We start from the raw sequence: 25,058 nt of genomic DNA on the forward strand, positions 1-25,058 counted from the left end.
TAGTCGCATCACAAATAGCGAAAATCCAGCACTTTAAATCTTTTTTTAGGGATATTCCGGGACGGTAAATTTAAAATAAAAACTGGGAACTGATTTTTATTGTTTTTAACCCTTTTGAAATTGTGATAATGTTCCCCTTTAAACATATAACCTTTCATTGTTAACTTAATTATGATTAGAAATCTGCCTGGTTTTCCCTTACTTCAGAGATGATCTGATGCACATAGTATCACCAGTGGATTATACCACTGATACTTATACAACATTATCATAGTTACAATTTTATCAGTGCATCTGCTGGGTGTTAAATCACCACCTGTCTTGAAAAACTAGCAACATCTCTGTCTATACCTTTAATCAAGGGTCCTCGAACAGACCACAGTTAATGCACTGAGATGCAAAGTAAAATGCGTAACTAATACACTTTTGCATGAGTGCTGATTGGTCACGCAGGCATGACAGCAGTGATAGACAAACCACAAAAGGCATTTCTTTTTCCCTGAAGTAATTTTATTACAAAGTTCATGAGGACAGTATTACAAGATAAGTTTTCAACATGCGAAAACAGAACAAAGCAGAACACAGGAGTTTAACAAATTGGTAAGATAGGACAAACCACTGATCACAATAAACATAATAACTGATTAAGTCCTCAGGATGTGGGAGCCAGTGAATGACTACAGTGCAGGCATAGAACGGCCACATTCACACCGACTCAGCAAAGGTCAATCCAACCAAGGCAAAGATGTGCACAGCTCAAGAAAACATCTTACAATTTTTATATGCCATCGGCTTTTCTCAGAACTTTTAGAAAGCGTCACTTGTATGTACATAAAACTGTACAAAAACATGGCATCACAAGCATTTTAATCCTATATAAATATACCAACAGTTAGGATAACAACTAGATTCTCTCTTGCAAAGATGTAGTCTCAAGGCAGTTGTCTGTTTTCCATGGACTGTGAAAAAGATGAAAATCTATGTGCAGTTAATTTTCAGTTCATGGGGAGGGGCCTTTTTGAATATGAACCAGCACTGACATTTCAGAAGGTGAAAGAAACAGTAAAACAGTTTCTACCAATTATCTTTGGAATTCATGCTAAAATCCCAGCCTGCTTTGACAGCAAACAACGGATTGTGGAGTACTACTGTATGTACACTGACACCACCAAGAGATTTTTTTTTTTTTTTTTTTTTTTTTTAATTCACACAACCGCTTTGCTAAGATTCTTTGACCGATACAAAACAAAACCCCCAGCCAATTTTAACACAGTAATCTGTCCATCTGTCGACAGGAATGATCACTTTACAATACAGATCACAGAGAGGCAAAAATACTCAGGTGAATTCAACAATAAATCTATGCAAAGTACAAATTGAACATTTTTCATCAGTGTATTTCAGTGCTTTGTGACGTTCAAAGGCATTATTCAGGATGAGTGATGTTTTTTTTCCTTAGGCAAGCTGAGAGTTATTATTGGCTTTAGTTTAAGAGTCCGACTCATCAAAAAAAAACAAAAAAAAAACTAATCTGTGGTGCACTTAAATCAATCTTTTATTCTATTCTGAGTAATGCCTGATCATTTCTGCTCCAAATTGGTGATCAAGGAGATACCTTGCAGATATGTGCCAGTGATAAACATCTCTCACTTAAACTAGAATCAGGTTAGGATTAATCCCAAAGGGGGCGGGGGATATCAATTCAAAGCAGGTCTTAAAGGAGTCGAGACACTTAAACAGATAAAAGTTGTGACTGAGGCGATTCGGCATTGGCTTTATCACTCCTTACTATCTTTCTGTCTGTCGTTAATTCCAGGTCAGTGATCGCACTCGCTGCTTGCGGGCCGTTAGACCACTTTCCGAGGGGTGCTCGTGGGGGTTTAATCACAGTGCATCATGGCTGTTGTTTGAATTTATTTCTAGTTGCTAAATGGCTTTGAAAACGGCATAATGTGCTTTTTCCCCCTCAAGGCCGGATAATCGTCCGACTTATTTAATCATGGCCATGTCCAGTGATTTCCATATGTTTTCAGTTCAATTGCTCTAAATGCAGTTTTCAATGGCAGCATGATGAGGTAAGTGCTGATCTTTTTAAGTGATTGTAGCGCTGCGGGTGGATGTGCATTATTTGGTGGGTGCCTTGTCCTGGGGCTTGTGCTTCACACACACACGCCACAGCTCAGGACTCATTACTCACCCTAATTAGGATGCGTCTATTCGGGGATCTTTCGCCCTTACTTAGAGACACAATCTCACCATGGAAATTTGCTGCGGAGGTGAAAGGTATCTACAAGTCTTATCATATCAATGTTTGAATCAAAGACACCGCCTGACACTACACTGTACAGTGTTGCAAGGCAGGGTAATGTAGTCGTTATTAGCATCCAATTACCGACTAATACAAAGTGTCCTTCAGGCATATCCCGCAGATTAACTCAGGAAATCTCTATTAAGAGAAACAAATCCCTACATTTTATTTTGGTCGCCAAAGGACAAGAATGCTCATAGTGTATTCAGGCCTGCTTCAGTTATGTAAATGGTGGTTTATTTCTACGACATTCTTGAAGGACTATGCTTTCCTCTCTAAGTGGTTCCGTTGGACCTCTGAATACAGATATTGCGATTTGAATATGATACTATGAAAAACGAAGAAAATGCTCAGAATGAGGAGGACTAGACATGTGTTGTGTGTACTCCGGTTCTCGACTGCTCTTAAGTCTCAAGTGTTGTTTTATTAAACTTCAGGTAAATAAGTCTGCATTATATCTAAAAGGAAGGGAAGCAAGTAGATTGTCTGGCTGAAGAAAGCCTTTTTAGGGAAAAAAATCACACTGGAATATTTTCCCTAACAGAGTCAGAAGGATTCGAATTAAAAGCCAATTTTGGTTTGGCGTTTGGTCATTGCGACTCCAGGGGACTGTGGCCAAGTCAACCGTTTTGATGATAAACTATAGGTCACAGTGCTGAGAGTCAATGGAACATAATGTCTGTTCAAATGTTGCTGCACAGGTTTCTCCACCCACGGCAAAGCTCCACAGGGAGCAGAGGTAAAGGCCATTCTGCTATGATTAGGGGTTGAAGGTGTGTGTGATTATATGGAGCGGATAAATGCTTTCCACAATATTGAGCTGCTCTCCTGAAGATGTTTTCAATCAACTTTTAAACAGCAGCAGCGAAATAAAACAAAAAGCTCAAATATCCTTAAATTCTGAGTCAAATTACTTTTTTTTTTGTTATCAGCTTTTACCAGACAAAAATATATGTAGAGCATACAGTCCAAAATGTATTTACAGCACTGTACAACTACAGAACATTTTGTTTGATTGTTAGTCAAAAGCCTTCAGATAGCGCCTGACTGGCTGTCTATCAAAATCTTCTAAGAATGGCACAGGAGCACTGATCACAACTTTCAAATTAAAAAAAGATCACTTGACTGTGTAGGTTGGCCAACTACGAAAATAATCAGTAGTGACTGAACTCGTTTTGAGCCGCATTCTACAAGATTGTGTGTAAATGAATGAATGTGTATATCAATTAAACTTTGTAATAATTGTGCTAATAATTTAATTGAAAGTGGAGATGGCAAATGGCCCAAGTGATCATGCCAGTAATTGGATGGATCACAGTCTTCTGTTATAACTGGGCATCGAGGGGTAGCCTGTTTTGTTTTTCTGCCATGTTTGATCTTTTCTTCATCTCTGCACTGATTCAAGGTTGATATTCACAAATAGATTTCTCGTTTAGGAGTGTGGGCAGACGGGGAGGTGGGCGGGAACTCAGACGTTACGCTGAGGGGCATCTCTTCCAAAGGGCAGTCCTGACTGGCGTCCTGACCGCTGCCGGAATAGGCACTGCGAGAGGGCGGAAGGTGTGATCGGTGCTCTTCACCACCCAGAATGACACTCCCGTTTGCCAGGCGTCCCAGACTTCCTCTTTCCTGGTAAGGCACAAAGGTGGAGAGTTTCGGGGGGTTCCTCGCCCTGCGTACAGGAGAGGGATGCCCGGGCATCCAGCAGGCGTCGGAGTGGCCCAGTTCACTGCACTCAGTTGTACAGTTTCCGGTCATTGCCACATCGGGCAGCGAGCGAATGTCTGTGGGTAGAAAAGAGAAGGAATTGTCAGTTTGCTATGAAATGTCAAGTTAATCAAACCAAACATCAAACGAAAAACCTAATTAAAAAGCTATGTCCGATCAGGAATTGTCTCATCTAAACCCAAAGAATCCACTCCCTCCTCCTTCCCCTCTTTTAAGGTCTTTGCAGCTGTTGCTAAGCAGTGTGCAGCAGTTGCTATGTAGCTGTTGCTATGCGCAGGGTAATGAGCACTACTGCGTGCAGTCCACTAGCTGATGTGATACATTCAGGAGATGGCATGCTGTGTCTGTGTCATTGTGAAATATCGAGCAGCAGTTAGTCTAGCATGCTTCAAATACATCACAGCCCGTTCACAGCATTATATTGATTTGTGTACACCCAAAAATGCGTCAGTACTGAGAGTGAAAAAAAGATGTGCATGGACATGATACATCTGACGTAATTCAGAGGCTTTGTTTTGTTGCAAATGGAAGGGATGAATCCTTTGGGCAAAAACATTATTGATTGATAGCACGGAAATGGGTTCTCGGCTCTTCATTATCATCATTTTTTTTAACTGTTCCTACTTTAAAAATGGGTCTATGACCCAGTGACCTTATTTCCCTGTGCAAAACACACCAAAATAAACTTTCCATCTGTTATTACATGCAATTGTCTTAAAAAACATCCATATATATGTATATATATATATATATATATATGTATATATATATATATATATATATATGTATATATATATATATATATATATATATATATATATATATATATATATATATATATATATATATATATATATATATATATATATATATATATATATATATGTGTGTGTGTGTATATATACAAACCCTGTTTCCATATGAGTTGGAAAATTGTGTTTGATCTAAATATAAACGGAATAATGATTTGCAAATCCTTTTCAACCCTTATTCAATTGAATGCACTACAAAAACAAGATATTTGATGTTGAAATTCATAAACTTTATTTTTCTTAGCAAATAATAATTAACTTAACACATGCAAAGTAGTTGGGAAAGGGCATGTTCACCACTGTGTTACATCACCTTTTCTTTTAACAACACTCAATAAACGTTTGGGAGCTAAGGAAACTAATTAATGAAGCTTTGAAAATGGAATCGTTCCCCATTCTTGTTTTATGTAGAGCTTCGACGAACTGTATCTAGACACAGTGGTTTTCTGAAGTGTTCCTGAGCCCATGTGGTAATATCCTTTAGAGGTTGATGTCGGTTTTTGATATGGTGCCGTCTGAGGGATCGAAGGTCACGGTTATTCAATGTTGGTTTCCGGCCATGCGGCTTACGTGGAGTGATTTCTCCAGGTTCTCTGAACCTTTTGATGATATTATTGACCGTACATGTTAAAATCCTTAAATTTCTTGCAATTGCACTTAGACAAACGTTGTTCTTAAACTGTTTGACTATTTGCTCACGCAATTGTGGACAAAGGGGTGTACCTCACCCAATCCTTTCTTGTGAATGACTGAGCATTTTTTGGGAAGCCGTTTTTATACCCAATCATGGCACCCACCTGTTCCCAATTAGCCTGTACAACTGTGGGATGTTCCAAATAAGTGTTTGATGAGCATTCCTCAACTTTATCAGTATTTATTTTACCTTTCCCAATTTCTTTGTCACGTGTTGCTGGCATCAAATTCTAAAGTTAATGATTATTTGCAAAAAAAAAAAAAAAAGTTTATCGGTTTGAACATCAAATATGTTGTCTTTGTAGCATATTCAACTGAATATGGGTTGAAAATGATTTGCAAATCATTGTAATCCATTTATATTTGCATCTAACACAATTTCCCAACTCATATGGAAACGGGAATTGTATATACTGTATGTGTATATATATGTATATACATGTACACGTGTATATGTATATGTATGTGTGTGTGTATATATATATATATACATATATATATATATATATATATATATATATATATATATATATATATATATATATATATATATATATATATATATATATATATATATATATATATATATATATATATACAGATACAGCTTCAGTAGCCGTATTCCCATGGTCAAACCACTCCTGAACTCTAGACAACGGAAGTTCCCTCAGTCAGCAATGGTTTGGGGAGCCATGTCAGCTGCTGGTTTTGGTCCACTGTGTTTCATCAAGTCCAGAGTCAATGCAGCTGTGTACATGCTTCCATCTGTCGTAAAGCTCTATGGAGATGATGATTTAATTTTCCTGCATGATCCGGCACCTGCTCACAGTGCCAAAACCAGCAGTAACTGGTGTACTGACCATGGCATTACTGTCTTCGATTGGCCTGCCAACTCTTCTGACCTAAACCCCATAGAGAATTTGTGGGTTATTGTGAAGAAAAAGCTGAAAGACACCAGACCCAATAATGCAAATGAGCTGAAGGCCGCTGTTGAAGCATCCTGGGCATCCATAACACCTCAGCAATGCCACACGCCGATTGCCTCCATGTCACGCCGCATTGATGCAGTAATCCGTGCAAAAAGATTCCCAACCAAGTACTGAGTGCATTTATTGACATTTTCAAATGTTTAATTTTGTTTTGCTGTTATAAATCTTTCTCTTTAACTTGGTCTGAGGAAATATTAAACATTTTTGAGATAGGATGTTTGAGATTTCTTAAGCTGTATGCCATAATCAGCAATATTAAAATAATAAAAGGCTTGCAATATTTCAGTTGATGTGTAATGAATCCAGAATGTATGACATGTTCATGTTTTTAGTTGCATTACAGAAAATAAAGGACTTTATCACAATAATCAAATTTTCTGAGACAGTCCTGTGAATATATATATATATATATATATATATATATATATATATATATATATATATATATATATATATATATATATATATACGTGTGTGTGTATATATATAGATATGTGTATTACTGAGGTAATTTTTTAGTATTGAAGTGACAAACTTTCTTATCATCGGCGCAAATCGAATTTGAAATAACATCTTTTTTTCTAAGCGAAACATGAACATGAGAATGACGCCGATAGTGTGAATGCTACTTGAATAAAGTTGCCAAACATCCCTTGAAAAAAAAAAAGAATCCCGAATTTAGAAACAAAAGTACACATTCCGTATTGAGCTGCTGCACTTTGTCAAGTATTTTTATTACGTAAGAGGCCAACAGAGCCGATTATTTTGTTTTCATGGTAGGTGCGCCCTGTAAAAGAAAATGGTAAATTGTGACGTCATACGGCAGTTTTGACTCAGCAGTTTTGCCACATTCACCAACACGCACCAAGCAGGCATCTTGTCAGTGAAGCAGATAACTAAAGTAAATGTATAAAAGTTAAAATAGGAGTGTTCTGCTGTCTATGGTTGCAATAAGCTCAATATTCATGTGAGCGTGTTTGTTATTTTACAGAGTGCAGTTGGTCTGAGATTGATCACACGTCCTCATTCAATGAGGATATTACACATTCAGTTTGCACATTTCGGTAGGAGGAGAGAGGTATGTGTCTTAGAATTCTTAGTGGCGTGTCATTTATTCCACTTTAATGAGCTATGAGAGTGTGTTTGGTGCTTTTATCTAATGATAAATTCCATAACATACTAGCATAAAATTAATAATCTCACTGAGAAGGGATCTAATTTGTGAATAAAGCACAATTAAATTGTTGCCATTCATATTAGTGAAACAAATATTTCACCTCTCTTTTTGTCAAAGTAGTTTTTATACTGATTAAAGTTGGATACCTGCTCTATTATAAAGTTGCACACTAAATGTATTCTGTTTTAAGTTAAGCAGGACATGTTTCTATTTAAGACAAAAAAGTGCACCTAATTCTTACTGTTCTTACTGTCACCAGGTTTTGAGCAAATCAATGACTTTCAGTTAAGTAACACATTCAGGAAACACTCCTGTATGACATTGGACTACAAAATTGCATTTGTGAAGATAGGAAAATAAGGTTTATTTACACTAACAAAACAAACTAAGAACAGAAACACTTGCACAAGGCACTAAAGACAAAATAAACAGAACTAGCATGGGAGCTAGAAGGAACTAAAGGCGCTAGCATGTGAGCTAGGGAATAAACCAAGGAATAACATGGAAGCTAAGAAGTACAAAAATAGTATTTTACCACAATCGGGTATCGGCGTCGTCAGCTGTTGGATGGAATAGAATAAGACATGATCCGAGCACGCACACACATATATACATACATACATACAAACATACGTACATATGTACACATATATACATAGACACATTTATACATATACACATACATGCACATTATTACATGCATATACATACTGTATATACATAAATATATTCATACATATATATGTATATACATATATACATCAGAATCAAAACCTGCTATCCTAAAAATGAGTAATAAAAAAAAATAAAAATAACGTCCACAAAGAACAAGCTCAATCATGCTAGTTTTTTTAGTCCTCCAGGAATTTTCTGAGCGCCGCTCAAACACGCACGTCAGATGACTAATCAAATTTTCTGTTTGCTTCTTATGTAAACAAAGCAGGAAAACCAACATGTAACAATATATCAACACTTAATTAACGAGACCTACTTTTGTTTCCTGATTACATTGATAATCCTTCCGGGTAATTTAGTACATAAACATTTATTTATTTATTTATTTATTATTTTTATTAAATCAATACAAAAACACAAGATACACAAAAGTGCATTTTCTTTCTGTTATTAATATTCTGGATCCTACAATATATATCAATTCAATCTGCAAGGGATACATATAGTCTGTGAAGCAAACATGAATGTTCATGCTGCTGGTCCACTAATAGTACTGACCTTTAACAGTTAATTTTACTCATTTTTATTAATTACTACTTTCTATGTAACTGTTGTTATATTGTTTTACTTTCTTTTTTTATTCAAGAACGTTTTTTATTTATTGATCTTGTTTTTTTTGTTTTTTTTTAAAAGGACCAGGTTGTCAATGAAATTACAAACCCTGTTTCCATATGAGTTGGGAAATTGTGTTGGATGTAAATATAAAGAGAATACAATGATTTGAAAATCCTTTTCAACCCATATTCAGTTGAATGTGCTACAAAGACAACATATTTGATGTTCAAACTGATAAACTTTTTTTTTTTTTTCGCAAATAATCATTAACTTTAGAATTTGATGGCAGCAACACGTGACAAAGAAGTTGGGAAAGGTGGCAATAAATACTGATAAAGTTGAGGAATGCTCATAAAACACTTATTTGGAACATCCCACAGGTGTGCAGGATAATTGGGAACAGGTGGGTGCCATGATTGGGTATAAAAACAGCTTCCCAAAAAATGCTTAGTCTTTCACAAGAAAGGATGGGGCGAGGTACACCCCTTTGTCCACAACTGCGTGACAAAGCCAGCATCTGTGATGGTATGGGGTGCATTCGTGCCCAAGGCATAGGTAACTTACACATCTGTGAAGGAACCATTAATGCTGAAAGGTCCATACAGGTTTTGGAACAACATATGCTGCTATCAAAGCGCCTTCATTTTCATGGACGCCCCTGCTTATTTCAGCAAGACAATGCCAAGCCACATTCAGCACGTGTCACAACACCGTGGCTACGTAAAAAAAAGTGTGGGTACTTTCTGGCCCGCATGCAGTCCAGACCTGTCTCCCATCGAAAATGTGTGCCGCATTATGAAGCGTAAAACACGACAGCGGAGACCCCGGACTGTTGAACAACTGAAGATCTAAATAAAACCAAAATGGGAAAGAATTCCACTCTCAAAGTTTCAACAATCGGTTTCCTCAGTTCCCAAACTTTCATTGAGTGTTGTTAAAGCGGAACTTTATCACCAGACCTATGTAAGCGTCAATATATACCTTGATGTTGTAGAAAAAAGACCATACGTTTTTTTAACTGATTTCTGAACTTTAAAAGGGTGAATTTGGCGATTTAAATGTCTTTCAATTTTTCGCCTGTCGGAGCGATGACCTTTCACCCGTGACGTCACATTGTGAAGCGACCCGCCATTTTCTCAAACACATTACAAACACAGAGTCAAATCAGCTCTGTTATTTTCCGTTTTTTCGACTGTTTTCCGGTACCTTGCAGACATCATGCCTCGTCGGTGTGTTGTCGGAGGGTGTAACAACACGAACAGAGAGGGATTCAAGTAGCCACAGGGGTCAAAAGATGCGAAAGTCCCTCGTTTGTTCAGCACACTGTACCGATGACAGCTATGCTACGACAAAGATGGCACAGTTATGGCAAGAGTGTGTGGATATCCTGCGACACTCAAAGCAAAAGCATTTCCAAAGATAAAGTCAACGAAATCACAAAGGGGAGTTTTGTTGATGTTATCGACTTATGTGGAGTGTGTTAATCAGACATATTTGGTCACGGCATTACTGCAAGATAATCAATGCAAAACATGCTATTTAGGCTAGCTGTCTGTTCATACTACATCATTATGCCTCATGTGTAGCTATATTTGCATCCAGCCCTTCCCTCCACCCACATTTAATGCCAAACAAACACATACCAATCGTTGGTTAAAAGGCGATCGCCAAATTCTTCCGCGCTTCCTTCCGTGCCGCTGTCTGTCGTGATATGGCTCAAAAGCTTCTATTTCTTCTTTAATTTCGTTTTTGGTACCTGCCTCCACACTCCAACCATCCGTTTCAATTCATGCGTAATCTGTTGAATGGCTTACGGCGCTGAAATCCGAGTCTGAACCCGAGCTACTATCGCTATACCTTTCTGTGCTATCCACCATGTTTGTTTCTGTGTGGTCACGCTGTGAAGTCACAGGATAACGGACGGGTGGATATAACAACGGTTAAATCAGGCACTTTGAAGCCGTTTTTCGGGATATTGAGTGACGGGTTAAATTTTGAGAAAAACTTTCGAAAAATAAAATAAGCTACTAGGAACTGATTTTTATTGGTTTTAACCCTTCAGAAATTGTGATAATGTTCCCCTTTAAAAGAAAAGGTGATGTACCACAGTGGTAAACATGCCCTTTCCCAACTACTTTGGCACATGTTGCAGCCATGAAATTCCAAGTTAATTATTATTTGCAAAAAAACAACATCAAATATCTTGTCTTTGTAGTGCATTCAATTGAATATGGGTTGAAAAATATTTGGAAATCATTGTATTCTGTTTATATTTACATCTAACACAAATTCACAAATCATATTGAAACGGGGTTTGTAGATTGTTTAAACAATTTTTCAAACCTGGTCCAGTCCAGATTATGTTCAGGTCGGGCTCAGCAACACACACCTTTATTAATGTACACTCAAAATTAGGGAACGCAACAACAGATTTTTTATAATCTGTAAACAAAGTTACATTTTCAAAATAAGCATTTATATACAGTCAAATACATATATTTGTATAGAAAGCGGTGGTTCACAGATTTGAAAAAAAGAAAAAAAAAAGATGTTGCTGTGTGTGAATGATGCAAACCACAAGAGAGGGTGTACCAGAGGCAGTTTAGATGTCTCACAGTTGCAATGCCATTTTAAAAGAGATGCACCATCAGTACTGTATTCATGACCAGTGGCAAGATAATTATCTCACAAAATGTCAGCCCTCAAAGGCTGGAAAAGGCGCATTTGGCCTACCAGGTTTTAAATCAATCAAATGAGACAGCTTGTGTTGTCAAAGCCTGTAACAAGATTTTGAATGCAAAAAAAAAAAGCAAAAAAAAAATGAAAATTTAAAACCCACATTTTTTTTTACATTCGTATTATCTTACTAAAGTACAAACCCCATTTCCATTTGAGTTGGGAAATTGTGTTAGCTGTACATATAAACGGAATGCAATGATTTGCAAATCCTTTTCAACCCATATTCAATTGAATGCACTACAAAGACAAGATATTTGATGTTCAAACTCATAAACTAAATTTATTTTTGCGAATAATAATTAACTTAGAATTTCATGGCTGCAACACGTGCCAAAGTAGTTGGGGCATGTTCACCACTGTGTTACATCATATTTTCTTTTAACAACACTCAATAAACGTTTTGGAAATGAGGAAACTAATTGTTAAAGCTTTTAAAGTGGAATTCTTTACCATTCTTGCTTCATGTACAGCTTAAGTTGTACAACTTGTCTTGTTGTCGTATTTTACGCTTCATAATGTGCCGCACATTTTCGATGGGAGACATGTCTGGATTGCAGGCGGGCCAAGAAAGTACCTGCACTTTTTTACTACGAAGCCACGCTGTTGTAACATGTGGCTTGGCATTGTTTTGCTGAAATAAGCAGGGGCGTCCGTGATAACGTTGCTTGGATGTCAACATATGTTGCTCCAAAACCTGTATGGACCATTCAGCATTAATGGTCCCTTCACAGATGTGTAAGTTACCCATGCCTTGGGCACTAATACACCCCCATACCATCACAGATGCTGGCTTTTGAACTTTGCGCCTACAACAATCCGGATGGTTATTTTCCTCTTTGTTTCAGAGGACACCACGTCCACAGTTTCCAAATATAATTTGAAATGTGGACTCGTCAGACCACGGAACACTTTTCCACTTTGCATCAGTCCATTTTAGATGAGCTCGGGCCCAGCGAAGCCGGCGGCGTTCCTAGATGTTGTTGATAAATGGGTTTCGCTTTGCATAGTAGAGTTTTAACTTGCACTTACAGATGTAGCGACCAACAGTAGTTACTGACAGTGGTTTTCTGAAGTGTTCCTGAGTCCATGTGGTGATATCCGTTACACACTGATGTCAGTTTGTGATGCAGTACCGCCTGAGGGATCAAATGTCCGTAATATCATCGCTTACGTGCAGTGATTTCTCCAGATTCTCTGAACCTTTTGATGATTTTACGGACCGTAAATGGTAAAATCCCTAAATTCCTTGCAATAGGCTGTTGAGAAATGTTGTTCTAAAACTGTTCGACAATTTGGTTACAAAGTGGTGACTCTCACCCCATGCTTGTTCGTGAATTACTTAACATTTCATGGAAACTGCTTTTATACTCAATCATGGCACGCACCTGTTCCCAATTAGCCTGCACACCTGTGGGATGTTCCAAATAAGTGTTTGATGAGCATTCCTCAACTTAATCAGTATTTATTGCCACCTTTCCCAACTTCTTTGTCACGTGTTGCCGGCATCAAATTCTAAAGTTAATGATTATTTGCAAAAAAAAAAAAAGTGTTTCTCAGTTTTATCATTAAATATGTTGTCTTTGTAGCATATTCAACTGAATGTGGGTTGAAAATGATATTCAAACTATTGTATTCCGTTTATATTTACGTCTAACACAATTTTCCAACTCATATGGAAACGGGGTTTGTAGAAGTATGGGATAACATTTTTGACTGTTTTCACTTTCGCGCTCACCCCGTAGTTATGAAGTGTAAATTAGATTTATGCCAATATAAATACAAATTCATTGAGTTTCTAATAGGATTACCTTGCACAAATTAAATACAAATGTACAATTGTTCGGTGCAAATCATTTTCTGGCATGAGTGATCGACAGGGCCAACCCCTGGCATAAACACTCAGTTGTTTAGGTACACAATGTCTAGTGGGGGCCACAGAAATGTGGCGACAGGCCAAATCAGTAGCTGATTGTCACTGTCGTCATCATGTTCTGCAGGTATTTGCTTGTTCTTTGATGGAATAAATTGCCTCATGGATACAAAATGTACTTTGTTTCTGCAAAACTTTAGTTCAGTGGTAAGTCAACATGTCTTTTGTAGTCGTTTTAGTTTGGTTTAACAGTATCACAGACATGTCAATTAAAAAGCCCGTAGACATCAATTCTAAATTAAAATAGCTTCAAACATAAAAAGAGAAAAAACATGTGTCTGGGGGCCGGTATATCTATTTTAAGGATCACTAATACCAAAACTCACAATAACGTCTGATTGAATGCTAAAAACGTTATGACAGACAACCTTAAAAAACGGAATGGAATTTTAAATGTTTTTACTGAATCAGACACCCAGAATGTACATGAAAATAAAAAAATGTGGGATTAACAATATTAACTATGAACGATAAAATACTGAATATTGACATTATATGAACATCACACCCCCTCTCGATCGACAAATTTTACAATCAAGCAAAACGCAACAAAAATGCAACAAACAGTAAAATATGAACGCCAAGGGTAAAAAAACCCACCTACAATCTGATACATCACTAAGTTTTAGAACTTTGTTGTAAAAATCTCCTTCCATGTCTGTCCCTGACACCCGCATTTCAGGCTGGCTGCTCTGGAAACACTCTGTGGAAACAAACCACGCCCACACTGCTTCGTCTAAACTGCTGTGACTTAGTAACTAGTATATCATGCAAAAGCACAGATTCCAACCATTGAAATACTTTGTACAGTTCAAGACTTATGGTAATTTGAAAACATCACTGCACATCATCATGGCAGCTACAGTTTCCATCTTAAAGATCTAAAAAAAAATTGGGGCAATGTCCAGCGGTCCAGATCTAAAAGCCTAGCGGCCCCCGTGTCTTAATTTGCCCAGATCTGCCCTAAAGAAATTATGTTTTAAAAACATTTGTCTTTTTATACTTTTGTCATTTTATTATGTTTTGTTTACTTTTTAATTACTGCCAAAGAGCTTCAGCAGTTTTGAATTGACTTCACTGCAGTAGGATGAACACTTTTCTTTACAGCTTGGACTTACCAATGTTTGATTACCTCTCCATATAAACTCTGGACTTTATATGGAATACTAACAAATAATTATGGAACATGTCAGATTGAACTGAAATGTCGACATGAATATAGTCTTTTTTTTTATTGTTCATAAGTGATTATCTTATGTAAACACAAATCTTTACATAAGTTGAAAAGTATTAATAATTCAATATTTGTTAATATCTATTTATAAACGTACTTGAACTGCGTTTTTTGTTGGTTGCAACTTTTATGCACACACACAGGCTCTCATAGCCAAATCGACTTTTAGTCATCAAGAGTACCGTATTTTCCGGACTATAAGACCCCGTTAAAATATTTTTTTCTTCTCAAAAGTCAACAGTGCACCTTATAAAGTGCTGTGCCTAATGTAAAGAATAAGTTTGGTTGAGCTTACCCACCTCCAAACAATTTTATTTGGTACACGGTGTAATGATAACCGTGACCAGTAGATGGCAGTCAAACACAAGAGATAAGTGTAGGCTGCACCGTTTGATGTGCTTCAACATACATGGTGTCTGTATAAGGTAAGATATTATCTGGCGTTTGTTTTGCAATATTATGCAAAAGCAATTTTTCTTACCTTCTAGTACCTGCTGATCTGCATTTGGAATCTGCATAAACCCTGAAAAAATGCACGCGTCCACCTTTGTAGTTTGTGGAGACACTGTAATCAATAAGCTCCTTCTTTTTCTTTATCCTCTTGTTGTGGGGCATTTATCCTCCACTGTTGCCATTTCTAATATAACGTAATGTAAAGTTCTTACTTATATCTGTCAGCAAACTCGCCATGAAAGCGCTAAAACATACTGGTGTAGTGTGTTTACATTATTCACCCAAGGAACTTTAGTTATTCGAGTTCCGGTCGGACGGTTTTTCACAGGACACATTTTTGGTGTTGTTTACGGATAAGGAAATTATTCCGTCATTGATATGAATAAATTCTGGATGTCCTTAAACAGTTAGCGCCATCTTTTGACACGTTTTCCAATCCCGTCCTTGCACGACACGTAAATAAGGCCGCACACAAAACGGTGCATCCGAAAGCAAATGTCAGAAAGTGGCTTGAAGTTGATCTGTAAAACATAATTTATGCAACATTTTGATCAAAGAACCAATACTACATGTTATGTAAACAACAAGTAAGTGCTTTCAATTTAGAGAAAAAATAATAATCATAATATGACTCCTTTATTGTTCCCTATTATCCGGTGCAACTTATATATGAACAAAGATGAAAAATAGACCATTCATTGGCAGTGCACCTTATAATGCGGTGCGCCCTATGATCTGGAAAATACGGTAATACAGTAAACCCTTGTTTGTTGCTGTTAATTAGTTCTGGTCCTGGTCGTGGTCAATGAATCTTTGCCAATTAAAAATCATTGATTATGATTTGAACATTTTCTAACATGGGGTGTTGTTGGTGTGACCCCAAGATAAGGAAACGAGAGGCACAGTACAGGTCAAGTATTATTTCAATATTGAAAAATATAGTACAACCAGCATGGTAGCCAGTATACAGCATGACACGGTGCTGCATCGAGCATGAACCGAGAACAATGAACCAGCACCAGCTAACCAACAATGTTGGCTTAAAAAGCCACCTGATTAGTAACAAGGGACTGGTGTGTCTCCTGATTGCTAATTAGGGAACAGGTAAGGCAAACAGTGCTCAGGAAGAGGTAAAGTGGCTGAGAGTGGAGACCAACAGGAAGTGGAATGAAAAATAACAGCGCTGGATATGAACAAAATACAAATACGAGTGGATCAGATGGTAGAATGGCAGGCCAGACACTTAAAAGGTTCTTGGTTCGCATCCAGCTTCCTCCATCTTAGTCATTCCCCTTGTGTTTTTGGACAAGACACTTTACCCACCCTACTCCTAGTGACACCCACACTGGTGGAAATGTAGCTAAATGTAGCTAAGAGGTTTCTCTTTGAGTCACTGGGGAAAATTCACATCACTTCACACAGAAAATGAAGAACGTCCAACTTGGTCATGAGCGGTCAAGACAATTTTCTTTGCTCGAGCATAAAAAAAAATGTTTTAAAATGTTTTTTTTACACTGAAAAGGCCCCGTGGACATGAAACACCACTCACAGTCACCTTGACAAGCCGCAGACATCCAAGCACGATGTAACGACAGACTACAATATTACAATAGTCAGCCTTAGCGTGTTACACAAGTAAAGACTGAAATGGGGCCACAAATTGAATCTTGTGTCGCCCTGTATAAAATCATACGAATACAGTGCACACAATTAGTGCTTTAATTAATGCATCTACAGTAACTGTAAGAGTTCATCATCTTTAAATGGTTAACAAAATACCAGATGCAGTTTGTTACGTTTAGCTACGTACATACTAACAATTAAACACAGTTAGAGTTTTAATGTTCTTATCGGACATTTGTTATTCAAGAGTATGATGTAAAATGTGTATTCTTTGCACATCTAACTTGTTTGTTGTAGTCTAATGTCAATCATCTTGTTCATGCAAAGTCATTGGGTCTCAGTAACTCAACCAATGCACTGCCTTGGAGGCGGTGTTTGATAGTAATAATTAAGTTTATATCTTTGAGATCAGCTAACCATGGTCCTGTTATTTTTTTTTTGCGAACTACTAAAGCAGATGATGCCCAATGATGATGAACCCTGCTGTTCGCTGGTGTTCGCTGATGCTTGTTTCCTGAGATTCCAACTGTATCTTGTGAGTCTGACTCTTCGCGTGTGTAATTTAACATGGGAGGACTATTACGCCTATCACAACTAACCACTCAAAAGGATTTGTGACTACACGATTGACATATTTTGCATGTGCTTTTATTTCGTACTCTTTGAAAGTGAAATTGAATTGGCCAATTCAGTTATACGCCCCACCGCAACAACAAGCTATGAAAGAGGCCTGCAACAGGGTGTAAGGGACATCGCTATACTGTATGTTGAATAAGTGTGTGTTGTAAGTGAATTAAAAAATGTCTTTCTTAACTGGAATTTTTGAGTTACTGAAAACAAATTGAAGCCTGATTTATTGCACAAATAGGTTTTGTTTATTTTAAGGAGGTAATTTGGTTTATGATGGCGTAGAAACAACAAAAGAAAGGTGGTATTTTGTTTGGGTAACTTTATTTGGACATTTGAGAACTTATCGTATTTACATATAATTTCATATTGAAAACATTTTATATTTTTGTTTAGTATATAAGGTTTTGTACCGTATTTTTCGGACTATAGGGTTCACCAGATTATAAGGCACATTAAAGGGGTCATATTACATTTTTTTTTCTACATGTAAAACACTATCTTGTGGTCTACATAATAGGTAAATGATAAATGGGTTGTACTTGTATAGCACTTTTCTACCTTCAAGGTACTCAAAGCGCTTTGACACTACTTCCACATTTACCCATTCACACACACATTCACACACTGATGGTAGGAGCTGCCATCCAAGGCGTTAACCAGCACCCATCAGGAGCAAGGGTGAAGTGTCTTGCTCAGGACACAACGGACGTGACGAGGTTGGTACTAGGTGGGGATTGAACCAGGGACCCTCGGGTTGTGCACGGCCACTCTTCCACTGCGCCACGCCATCCCAGGTAATGGCAGTTATTTGGTCAAAATGTTGCATGGATTATATTTTGCACACCATCTTCAAGTCGCTTTCTGACAGTCTCTTCAGGATGCGCTGTTTTGTGGGCGGTCTTCTTTTTGTGGCTCCAATTAGAGCAGCATATTCTCACTCGTGGCTCACGACGGCAACATCAATGCCGGAAATGTGTCCCGTAAAAAAATGTCAGACCGGAACGCTCTAATACCTAAAGATCCGTTGGTGAACTACGTTTGTATGTAAATCCACTCCACTGGTGGTTAGTAGCGCTTTCATAGCAAGTCTACTGACAGATATGATAGAACTTTAGGCTACTTTGTATTAGAAATGGCAAGAGCAAAGGATTAATGCCCCGTAACAACAAAAAAAAAGAAGGAGCTTATCAACTACAGACTACAATGGCTGACACACGCACATTTTCAGGACTTATGCAGATCCCAAATACACATCAGCAGGTACCAGAAGATAAGAAAACATTGTTTTGTTTCCAAATACAAAGGACAAGATGTTAAAATCCAAAGTGCCACCTCCTACCTCCCGTGTTGAAGACTTAAAGACACTGACTTATTATCTTTGTTGATGCAGGGTGGACAGACGTATCATTAGGGTTTTCAAGTGGGCTCTGACGGAGATAGATATCTACATATATCCATATTTTAGAGTTGTTTCTTTATATTCATAGTCATATTTTAAAACAGCTAGTGTTTTTCCATTTGTTCTCTTTCTGTTTGTCCGCAAGTAAACTATGTGTTAGCCTGGAAGTTTTGGAATGTAGGAAGTTGGAGTACTCCCTAAATATCTCATCTTAGTTGAACAAAGGACCTTTATGTCCCATCTGGAAGTAGGGTCTTCCCGTTTGAATGTTAGATCAATTTGCGCAATGCGATTGAGAGGTTGTATCTTGATTGGTCTCCCAAAGCTTTGGTAATAAAATATCAAAATAAGCTACTCTGCCCGAGATTCATTTATAACCAGCTTATGTGGCATCGAAAGAACTTGGGAGAGACCAGTTGTTTTAAATTCCCTGGGAGGAAGAAATGGTCAAACGCAACAGCTCCTACTCTCATGGATATTTCGCTGACTGGGCCCACGACGCCTCAAGTAGGTTCAGCGGTGTATTCTGGCGTCCAAAAAGCACCCCCCTATGCATCTGACTTGCCTCAGCATAAGTATTGATTTATTTTGGTGACCAGTTGGGGTCTTTCCTCCTAAGCCAGAGCCATTGGCTGCTCCGCTCTGCCACCCGCAATGTTTCCTTAATGGCCTGACGTACAGCCTGACCGCCAACTCCCAGGTCCGTCATCAGCCTTCTTGTTGATGTTGCCACAAAGCCCCGACATCCAACTTCTACGGAGCAGACTCGTGTTTACCAGCCTCGCCGTTCAGCCTCTGCAGTGAACTCTGCAGACCAGAGCTTTTTCCGCTCAAAAGCTTCCTCCACTGCACCCTCCCAAGGGACTGTGAGTTCAACGAAGTATACGATGTGCTGGGAGTTGGACCACAGGACTAGGTCAGGCCGCAAGTTGGTAATTGCTATCTCTGGTGGAACGATGAGTTTTTTTATACACGTCCACCAGCATCCGCCAGTCCCCGGCTACCTCCAGCTGTCCCAACCTGGGCCTTGATGTTGTCTTCCGTTGCCTTCGTTCCCCCTTTCGCACAAAGGCAACTGGCATATTCAGGTTGGGTGTCTTGGGTGGCAAGGAGTTGTTGTTTTTTTCTCCTGCTTTCCAGGGTTGCTGCCAAGCATTTGAGTACTTTGTTGTGTCTCCAGGTGTATCGTCCTTGGGAGTGGCTCACTTTACACCCAGTGAGGATGTGTCTGAGTGTAGCTGGTCTTAAGCACAAGAGGCATGATGGATCTTAACCCAGCCATTGGTTGAGGTTTGTGGGGGTGGGAAGGACATCATAGGTTGCTCGAAGTAGGAAACTTACCCTACTCGATTCCATATCCCAAATGTCCCTCCAGCTGATCTTCCGTTTCTCCATCCCTTCCCACCTTGTCCACTGGCCGTGCTTAGCTTGCGCCGCAGCCTTGGCATATCTATTCGACTCTTCCTCTCGACGGACCTCGGGCACGAGCAGCTTGCGCCGCTCAGCAGAGGATGCCTTGTTCCAGGAAGGTCGTTTCTTTCCAAGTCCCAATAAGGCTTTTCCATGCTGGACTTGGCTCACGATGTCAGCGTGGTGAAGAGCAGATTTTGCCTGCTGTACTGCGTTTTTAGCTGACCACTTCTTCCCTGCTGTCAGATTTGGGGCAGCAGCTCGGACCACAGTATCCTTCAACTCTGTTAGGGTCATCACGAGCCTCACGTTGGAGCATTTGAACTCCTCTGTCAGGCTAGAGAGAGGCAGTTCAAGTAATCCATGACCATACAGGCCGATGCTGCTCAGGCATTGAGGGACACCTAGCCACTTTCTAACGTAAGAGCTGATTGTTCTTTCCATTTTCTCCACTCTGGTGAGGGAGATACTATACATGGTTAGTGGTCACATGAGGCGGGGTAGTAACCAGATCTGGAGGCACCAGATTTTCAGCTTGCCAGGCAGCATAGATCTGTCAATGTTCTTCAGACCACTGGTGACTTCTTGCCTTTGCTTGTCTGCTTGCTCTGTGTCCTTCAGATTTGAGTCATACCACCTTCCCAGGCTCTTAATTGGCTTCTCTGACACAGTTGGAACGGGTTCTTAACCAATGAAAAAACTTTTTTTCTGTCAGTATGCCTCTGATGATGGAGATGCTTCTTGATTTTGAGGTGTAAAATTTCATTCTGGCCCCAGTTATGTTCTCATGAAGCTTCCCTAGTAAGTGCCTGGTGCAGTGTGCTGTACTTGTTATGGATGTAATGTCATCCATATAGGCCCTGAGAGGAGGTAGGCGAATTCCGGAACTCAGCTGTTCGCTTCCCACTACCCACTTGGATGCTCGCATTATCACTTCCATTGCCATGAGAAAGACCAACGGGGAGATGGTACACCCTGACATTTTTCCAACCTCCATATGGTGCCAAATGGTGGTGAAGTCTGGTGTGGTAAAACAGAGCTGCAGATCTTCAAAGTATGCCTTGACAAGGTTGGTGATGGTGTCTGGTATCCTCAAGAAGTCGAACGTTGCCCAGAGGAAACTGTGTGGGACAGAACCAAATGCATTGGCAAGGTCTAGGAAGATGATGTGGAGATCTCTCCTCTCTTTTTTCGCAGCCTGGATTTGATGCCAGATTATGCTGGTGTGTTCGAGGCATCCGGAGAACCCTGGGATTCCTGCTTTTTGGACTGAGGTATCCACAAATCTGTTCTTGTCCAGGTAGTAGGTCATCCTCTGGGCAACTACGCTGAAGAAAATCTTACCCTTGACATTGAAGAGGCTGATGGGGTGGAACTGGCTGATATCTGTAGATTCCTTCTCCTTCGGAATCAAGACTCCCGCAGCTCTACGCCATGCTTGGGTATGATTCCCTTCTCCCAAGCCAACCTCATTAGCCGCCACAGGAAGCAAAGTACATCAGGGGCACTCTTGTAGAGTTGATACGGAACTCCATTTGGCCCTGGGGCTACGGTAAATTCATGGACAGAAATTAGCACGACAAAACGGCACTCGCCAACTACTCTCATCAGTGAAGCAGTTTTACTGTAAACAGTGGGATTTCTAACAATTAGCGAGGTTTGTGTCATCTTTGCCCTCCTACAGAAACCCTATTAAAACAAAAAATATATTTGCCCCCCACCTTTTTCCATTTTCATACATTTTTGAAATAGCTCCACCATGGCGGCGCTAAAGAGGCGCATCCAGCGCAACAGCCGCGAGTTGCCGACCCCCGCTCCAGCGCCTTGTAATATAACTACGTGAGACGTGGGTTACACTTGTTTAAGGCCACAAACAGCCCAAGGAAGGCTCTTGTTATGGACTCCACACAAAGGGAGTTTTTATTCATTATTATTAATAATTGTTTTGGTAGAAAATATGCATTGATTATTCAGTTATTCACAGCTGCCAGCAGTGGAAACAACATATTCAGACGCTAAAGAAGCTAAGATAATAGATATATGTGCTAAACTCCAACATAATTTATGAAATAACGTCATGTTTTCAAACAAATAATATGGTGCACACACTGCACATATCTAAACACACATGGCTGGTCTTACAATATAGTCAGGAGCTAAACTACAGTAGGTGATACAAGGATGCTGAGCTATTCCGTGAATTATCCATACCGCTTGGAGAATTATTTCACAAAATGATAATTACTGTGAAAAGAATGTTACTTGATCTGTTGTTGCTCTTAATCTCATTGTTCCCCTAATCCTAATTGCTGGTGCTAAAGCTTCTGAAGGCATTTGCCTCCAAACTAAACAATGCGTTTCTATATGCCTGCTTAATGATATTATTCTGCTACAATTATAACCGATAAATTGTCATTAATTTCAGTACGATTCACAACAAATATACGCTTGGTCGTGTATAGAAAAAACGTGGATCCACAAAGCTTTTTCATAAGGGACAGAAAACCAACCCAAAACTGTCTCAGGCATCACTGTATGCATCACTGCGGTGAAATGGACCCCTGCTACAAAAGATGTTCAAGGGAGGAGATTTTGGCGAAGTGTTGAGCAATGCGCTTCTGAGTGCGAGCACACTTGTGCAGGCAGAGACTCCAAAAGGATTTCACACTTGATTAACACCTCTCCACAGCTTCCCGGACGTTTACTCCACACCAAGCCACTTCATGTCAAATTTGGCACAGGTGCAAAAAAAAAAAAAAAAATCGTTTACACACCTACACCAAAACCCTGAACTGTTAACATTGTGTGTTTAAACCAAAATGCAGGAATCCTAAAGCCAGAAGATGGAAAAAGGTGAACCCAAGCTGGCATAGCTTTCCTGATTGCCAGTTTTAGTAATTGACTTTCAGATTGACAGTGATTTTAGGACAGCGGACATTATTCTGGAGATTAAATGCAAGTGTGTAATGCAACCTGATGCCAAGCACCACAGAGTGCTCATCAACAGTATCAATGGCCATAAAATAAGCAATGACAGCTAAACACACTGCATCGCCTGCCAAAGTCTGACATTTTCTTCTTGCAATGTCAAAGCGCATATTGCACGCTACCAGTACACAACATGGATGTTCAAACAGCGGCTATTTTAGTATGCAAAGACCATCCATGTTTGTGTTTTATTTTCACGTGGTTTTATTTGTAGGATTATGATGACAATTTAACAAGGGAGGGATCGAATTCGGGACCGACAGTTCGTGTAGGAACACTGCGCGTGTTATTTCAAGCTCAGAGCAGTTGTCAACATGCAGGAACGGTAATGCACAAGCAACACACATTTATGACAGAACGTTTTTTTTCTTCTCTTCCGAACACGCTGAAAGAAATGAATAATGTACCACTATAGGTTGACTGAAGCTGTAGTAGGAGACATGCCTTGCTCTTCAAATCATACAGGTGTGCTAAAGTCATCATAAAGTTTCAATACACGGTGGCCCAGTTGGAGAAAATAAGGCCATGCTCAAAACTGTTGTTTCTCATTCCAAGAGCTGGAATTAACTTCTCTATGTACGGTTAATGGAGCCCACAACATTAGGTACTCTAGCAGAGACAAGAGTTTTATCAAAAATTGTCCTGGGGTGCATCACATTTCTCAGTCAATTGAGGGTGACATAGGAGAGGATTTTAATTCCTATCCAGTTCCAATCTTGGTAAAAATGACTCCCATATATTTCCTAATACCCCCTCTTTTTTGTTCTTCGTGTATCCATCCCTCCATTTTAGACCGCTTGTCTCTTTCTGGGTCGCGGGGGCGCTGGAGCCTATCCCAGCTGCACTCTGGCAGAAGGCGGAGTACACCCTGGACAGGTCGCCACATGGAGAAACATCTACTCCCAAGTGGGCCGGACAGGTAACATCACGGCACGATATCTTAAAAATAAAGACAACTTCAGATTGTTTTCTTTGTTTAAAAATAGAACAAGAACATTCTGAAAATGTACAAATCATAATTATGTTGGGGGTTTTTTACACTTAAATGTGGCGGTTAATCCAAGGGCGTAGAATTGGGTAGGGACGGTAGGGATACGTCCCTACCAATATCCAGCCGCTACTGTGTAGTCACTATCAATACAAGCGCTGCCCGTAATGTTTAGTCAATGATTATGGCACAGAAAGGGTTAAATGTCGGTCTCGGCTAGAAGTCCCGCCTCGCCCCAAATATCGCTCCCTGATTGGTTGCCACTTTCATGCTAACTTACGTGTGATTGGCTGTCCCCGCTGTCACTCCTACTTGTAAAAGCTAGCCTACATGCTAGTTGCTAGTAGGGATGGGCAATATCGCAAATTCGGGTATCGATACCGATCCGGCCAGTATCACCGGAAGTGTCGTCATCTGATGAGGGGGGGCTTCGGGGTATCGATACTTTTGAAAAACAAATTTGTACTTTTGCCTTTATTAATTGATTATGATAATAATAAAACACTGGACAACGATTTAAGTCAAAAAGTAAAATATTTATTACAAAAGTAATATCAGTAGCAATAAAGTAATGCAAATAAGGTGCAAACAACTACTGAACCTGGCTTGTCGCCTCAAAACACACAAACACTTAAGGTAAATAACAAAACTCTTGTTATTGAACAAA

General features: G+C 39.2%; 1 protein-coding gene across 1 annotated transcript in view; it reads right to left on the minus strand.

The window, feature by feature from the left end:
- Positions 1-488: 488 nt before the first annotated feature.
- Positions 489-25,058, minus strand: part of pcdh1a (protocadherin 1a) — a 256,512-nt gene continuing 231,942 nt past the window's right edge. Inside the window, exon 5 of the mRNA XM_061897821.1 lies at positions 489-4,092. Within this exon, the coding sequence (XP_061753805.1) occupies positions 3,722-4,092 (371 nt within the window). The 3' untranslated portion in view covers positions 489-3,721. The remainder of the gene's footprint in view (positions 4,093-25,058) is intronic.

The sequence above is a fragment of the Nerophis ophidion genome, linkage group LG04 (genome assembly GCF_033978795.1).
Source record: "Nerophis ophidion isolate RoL-2023_Sa linkage group LG04, RoL_Noph_v1.0, whole genome shotgun sequence".
In the NCBI taxonomy this organism is placed as follows: Eukaryota; Metazoa; Chordata; class Actinopteri; order Syngnathiformes; family Syngnathidae; genus Nerophis; species Nerophis ophidion.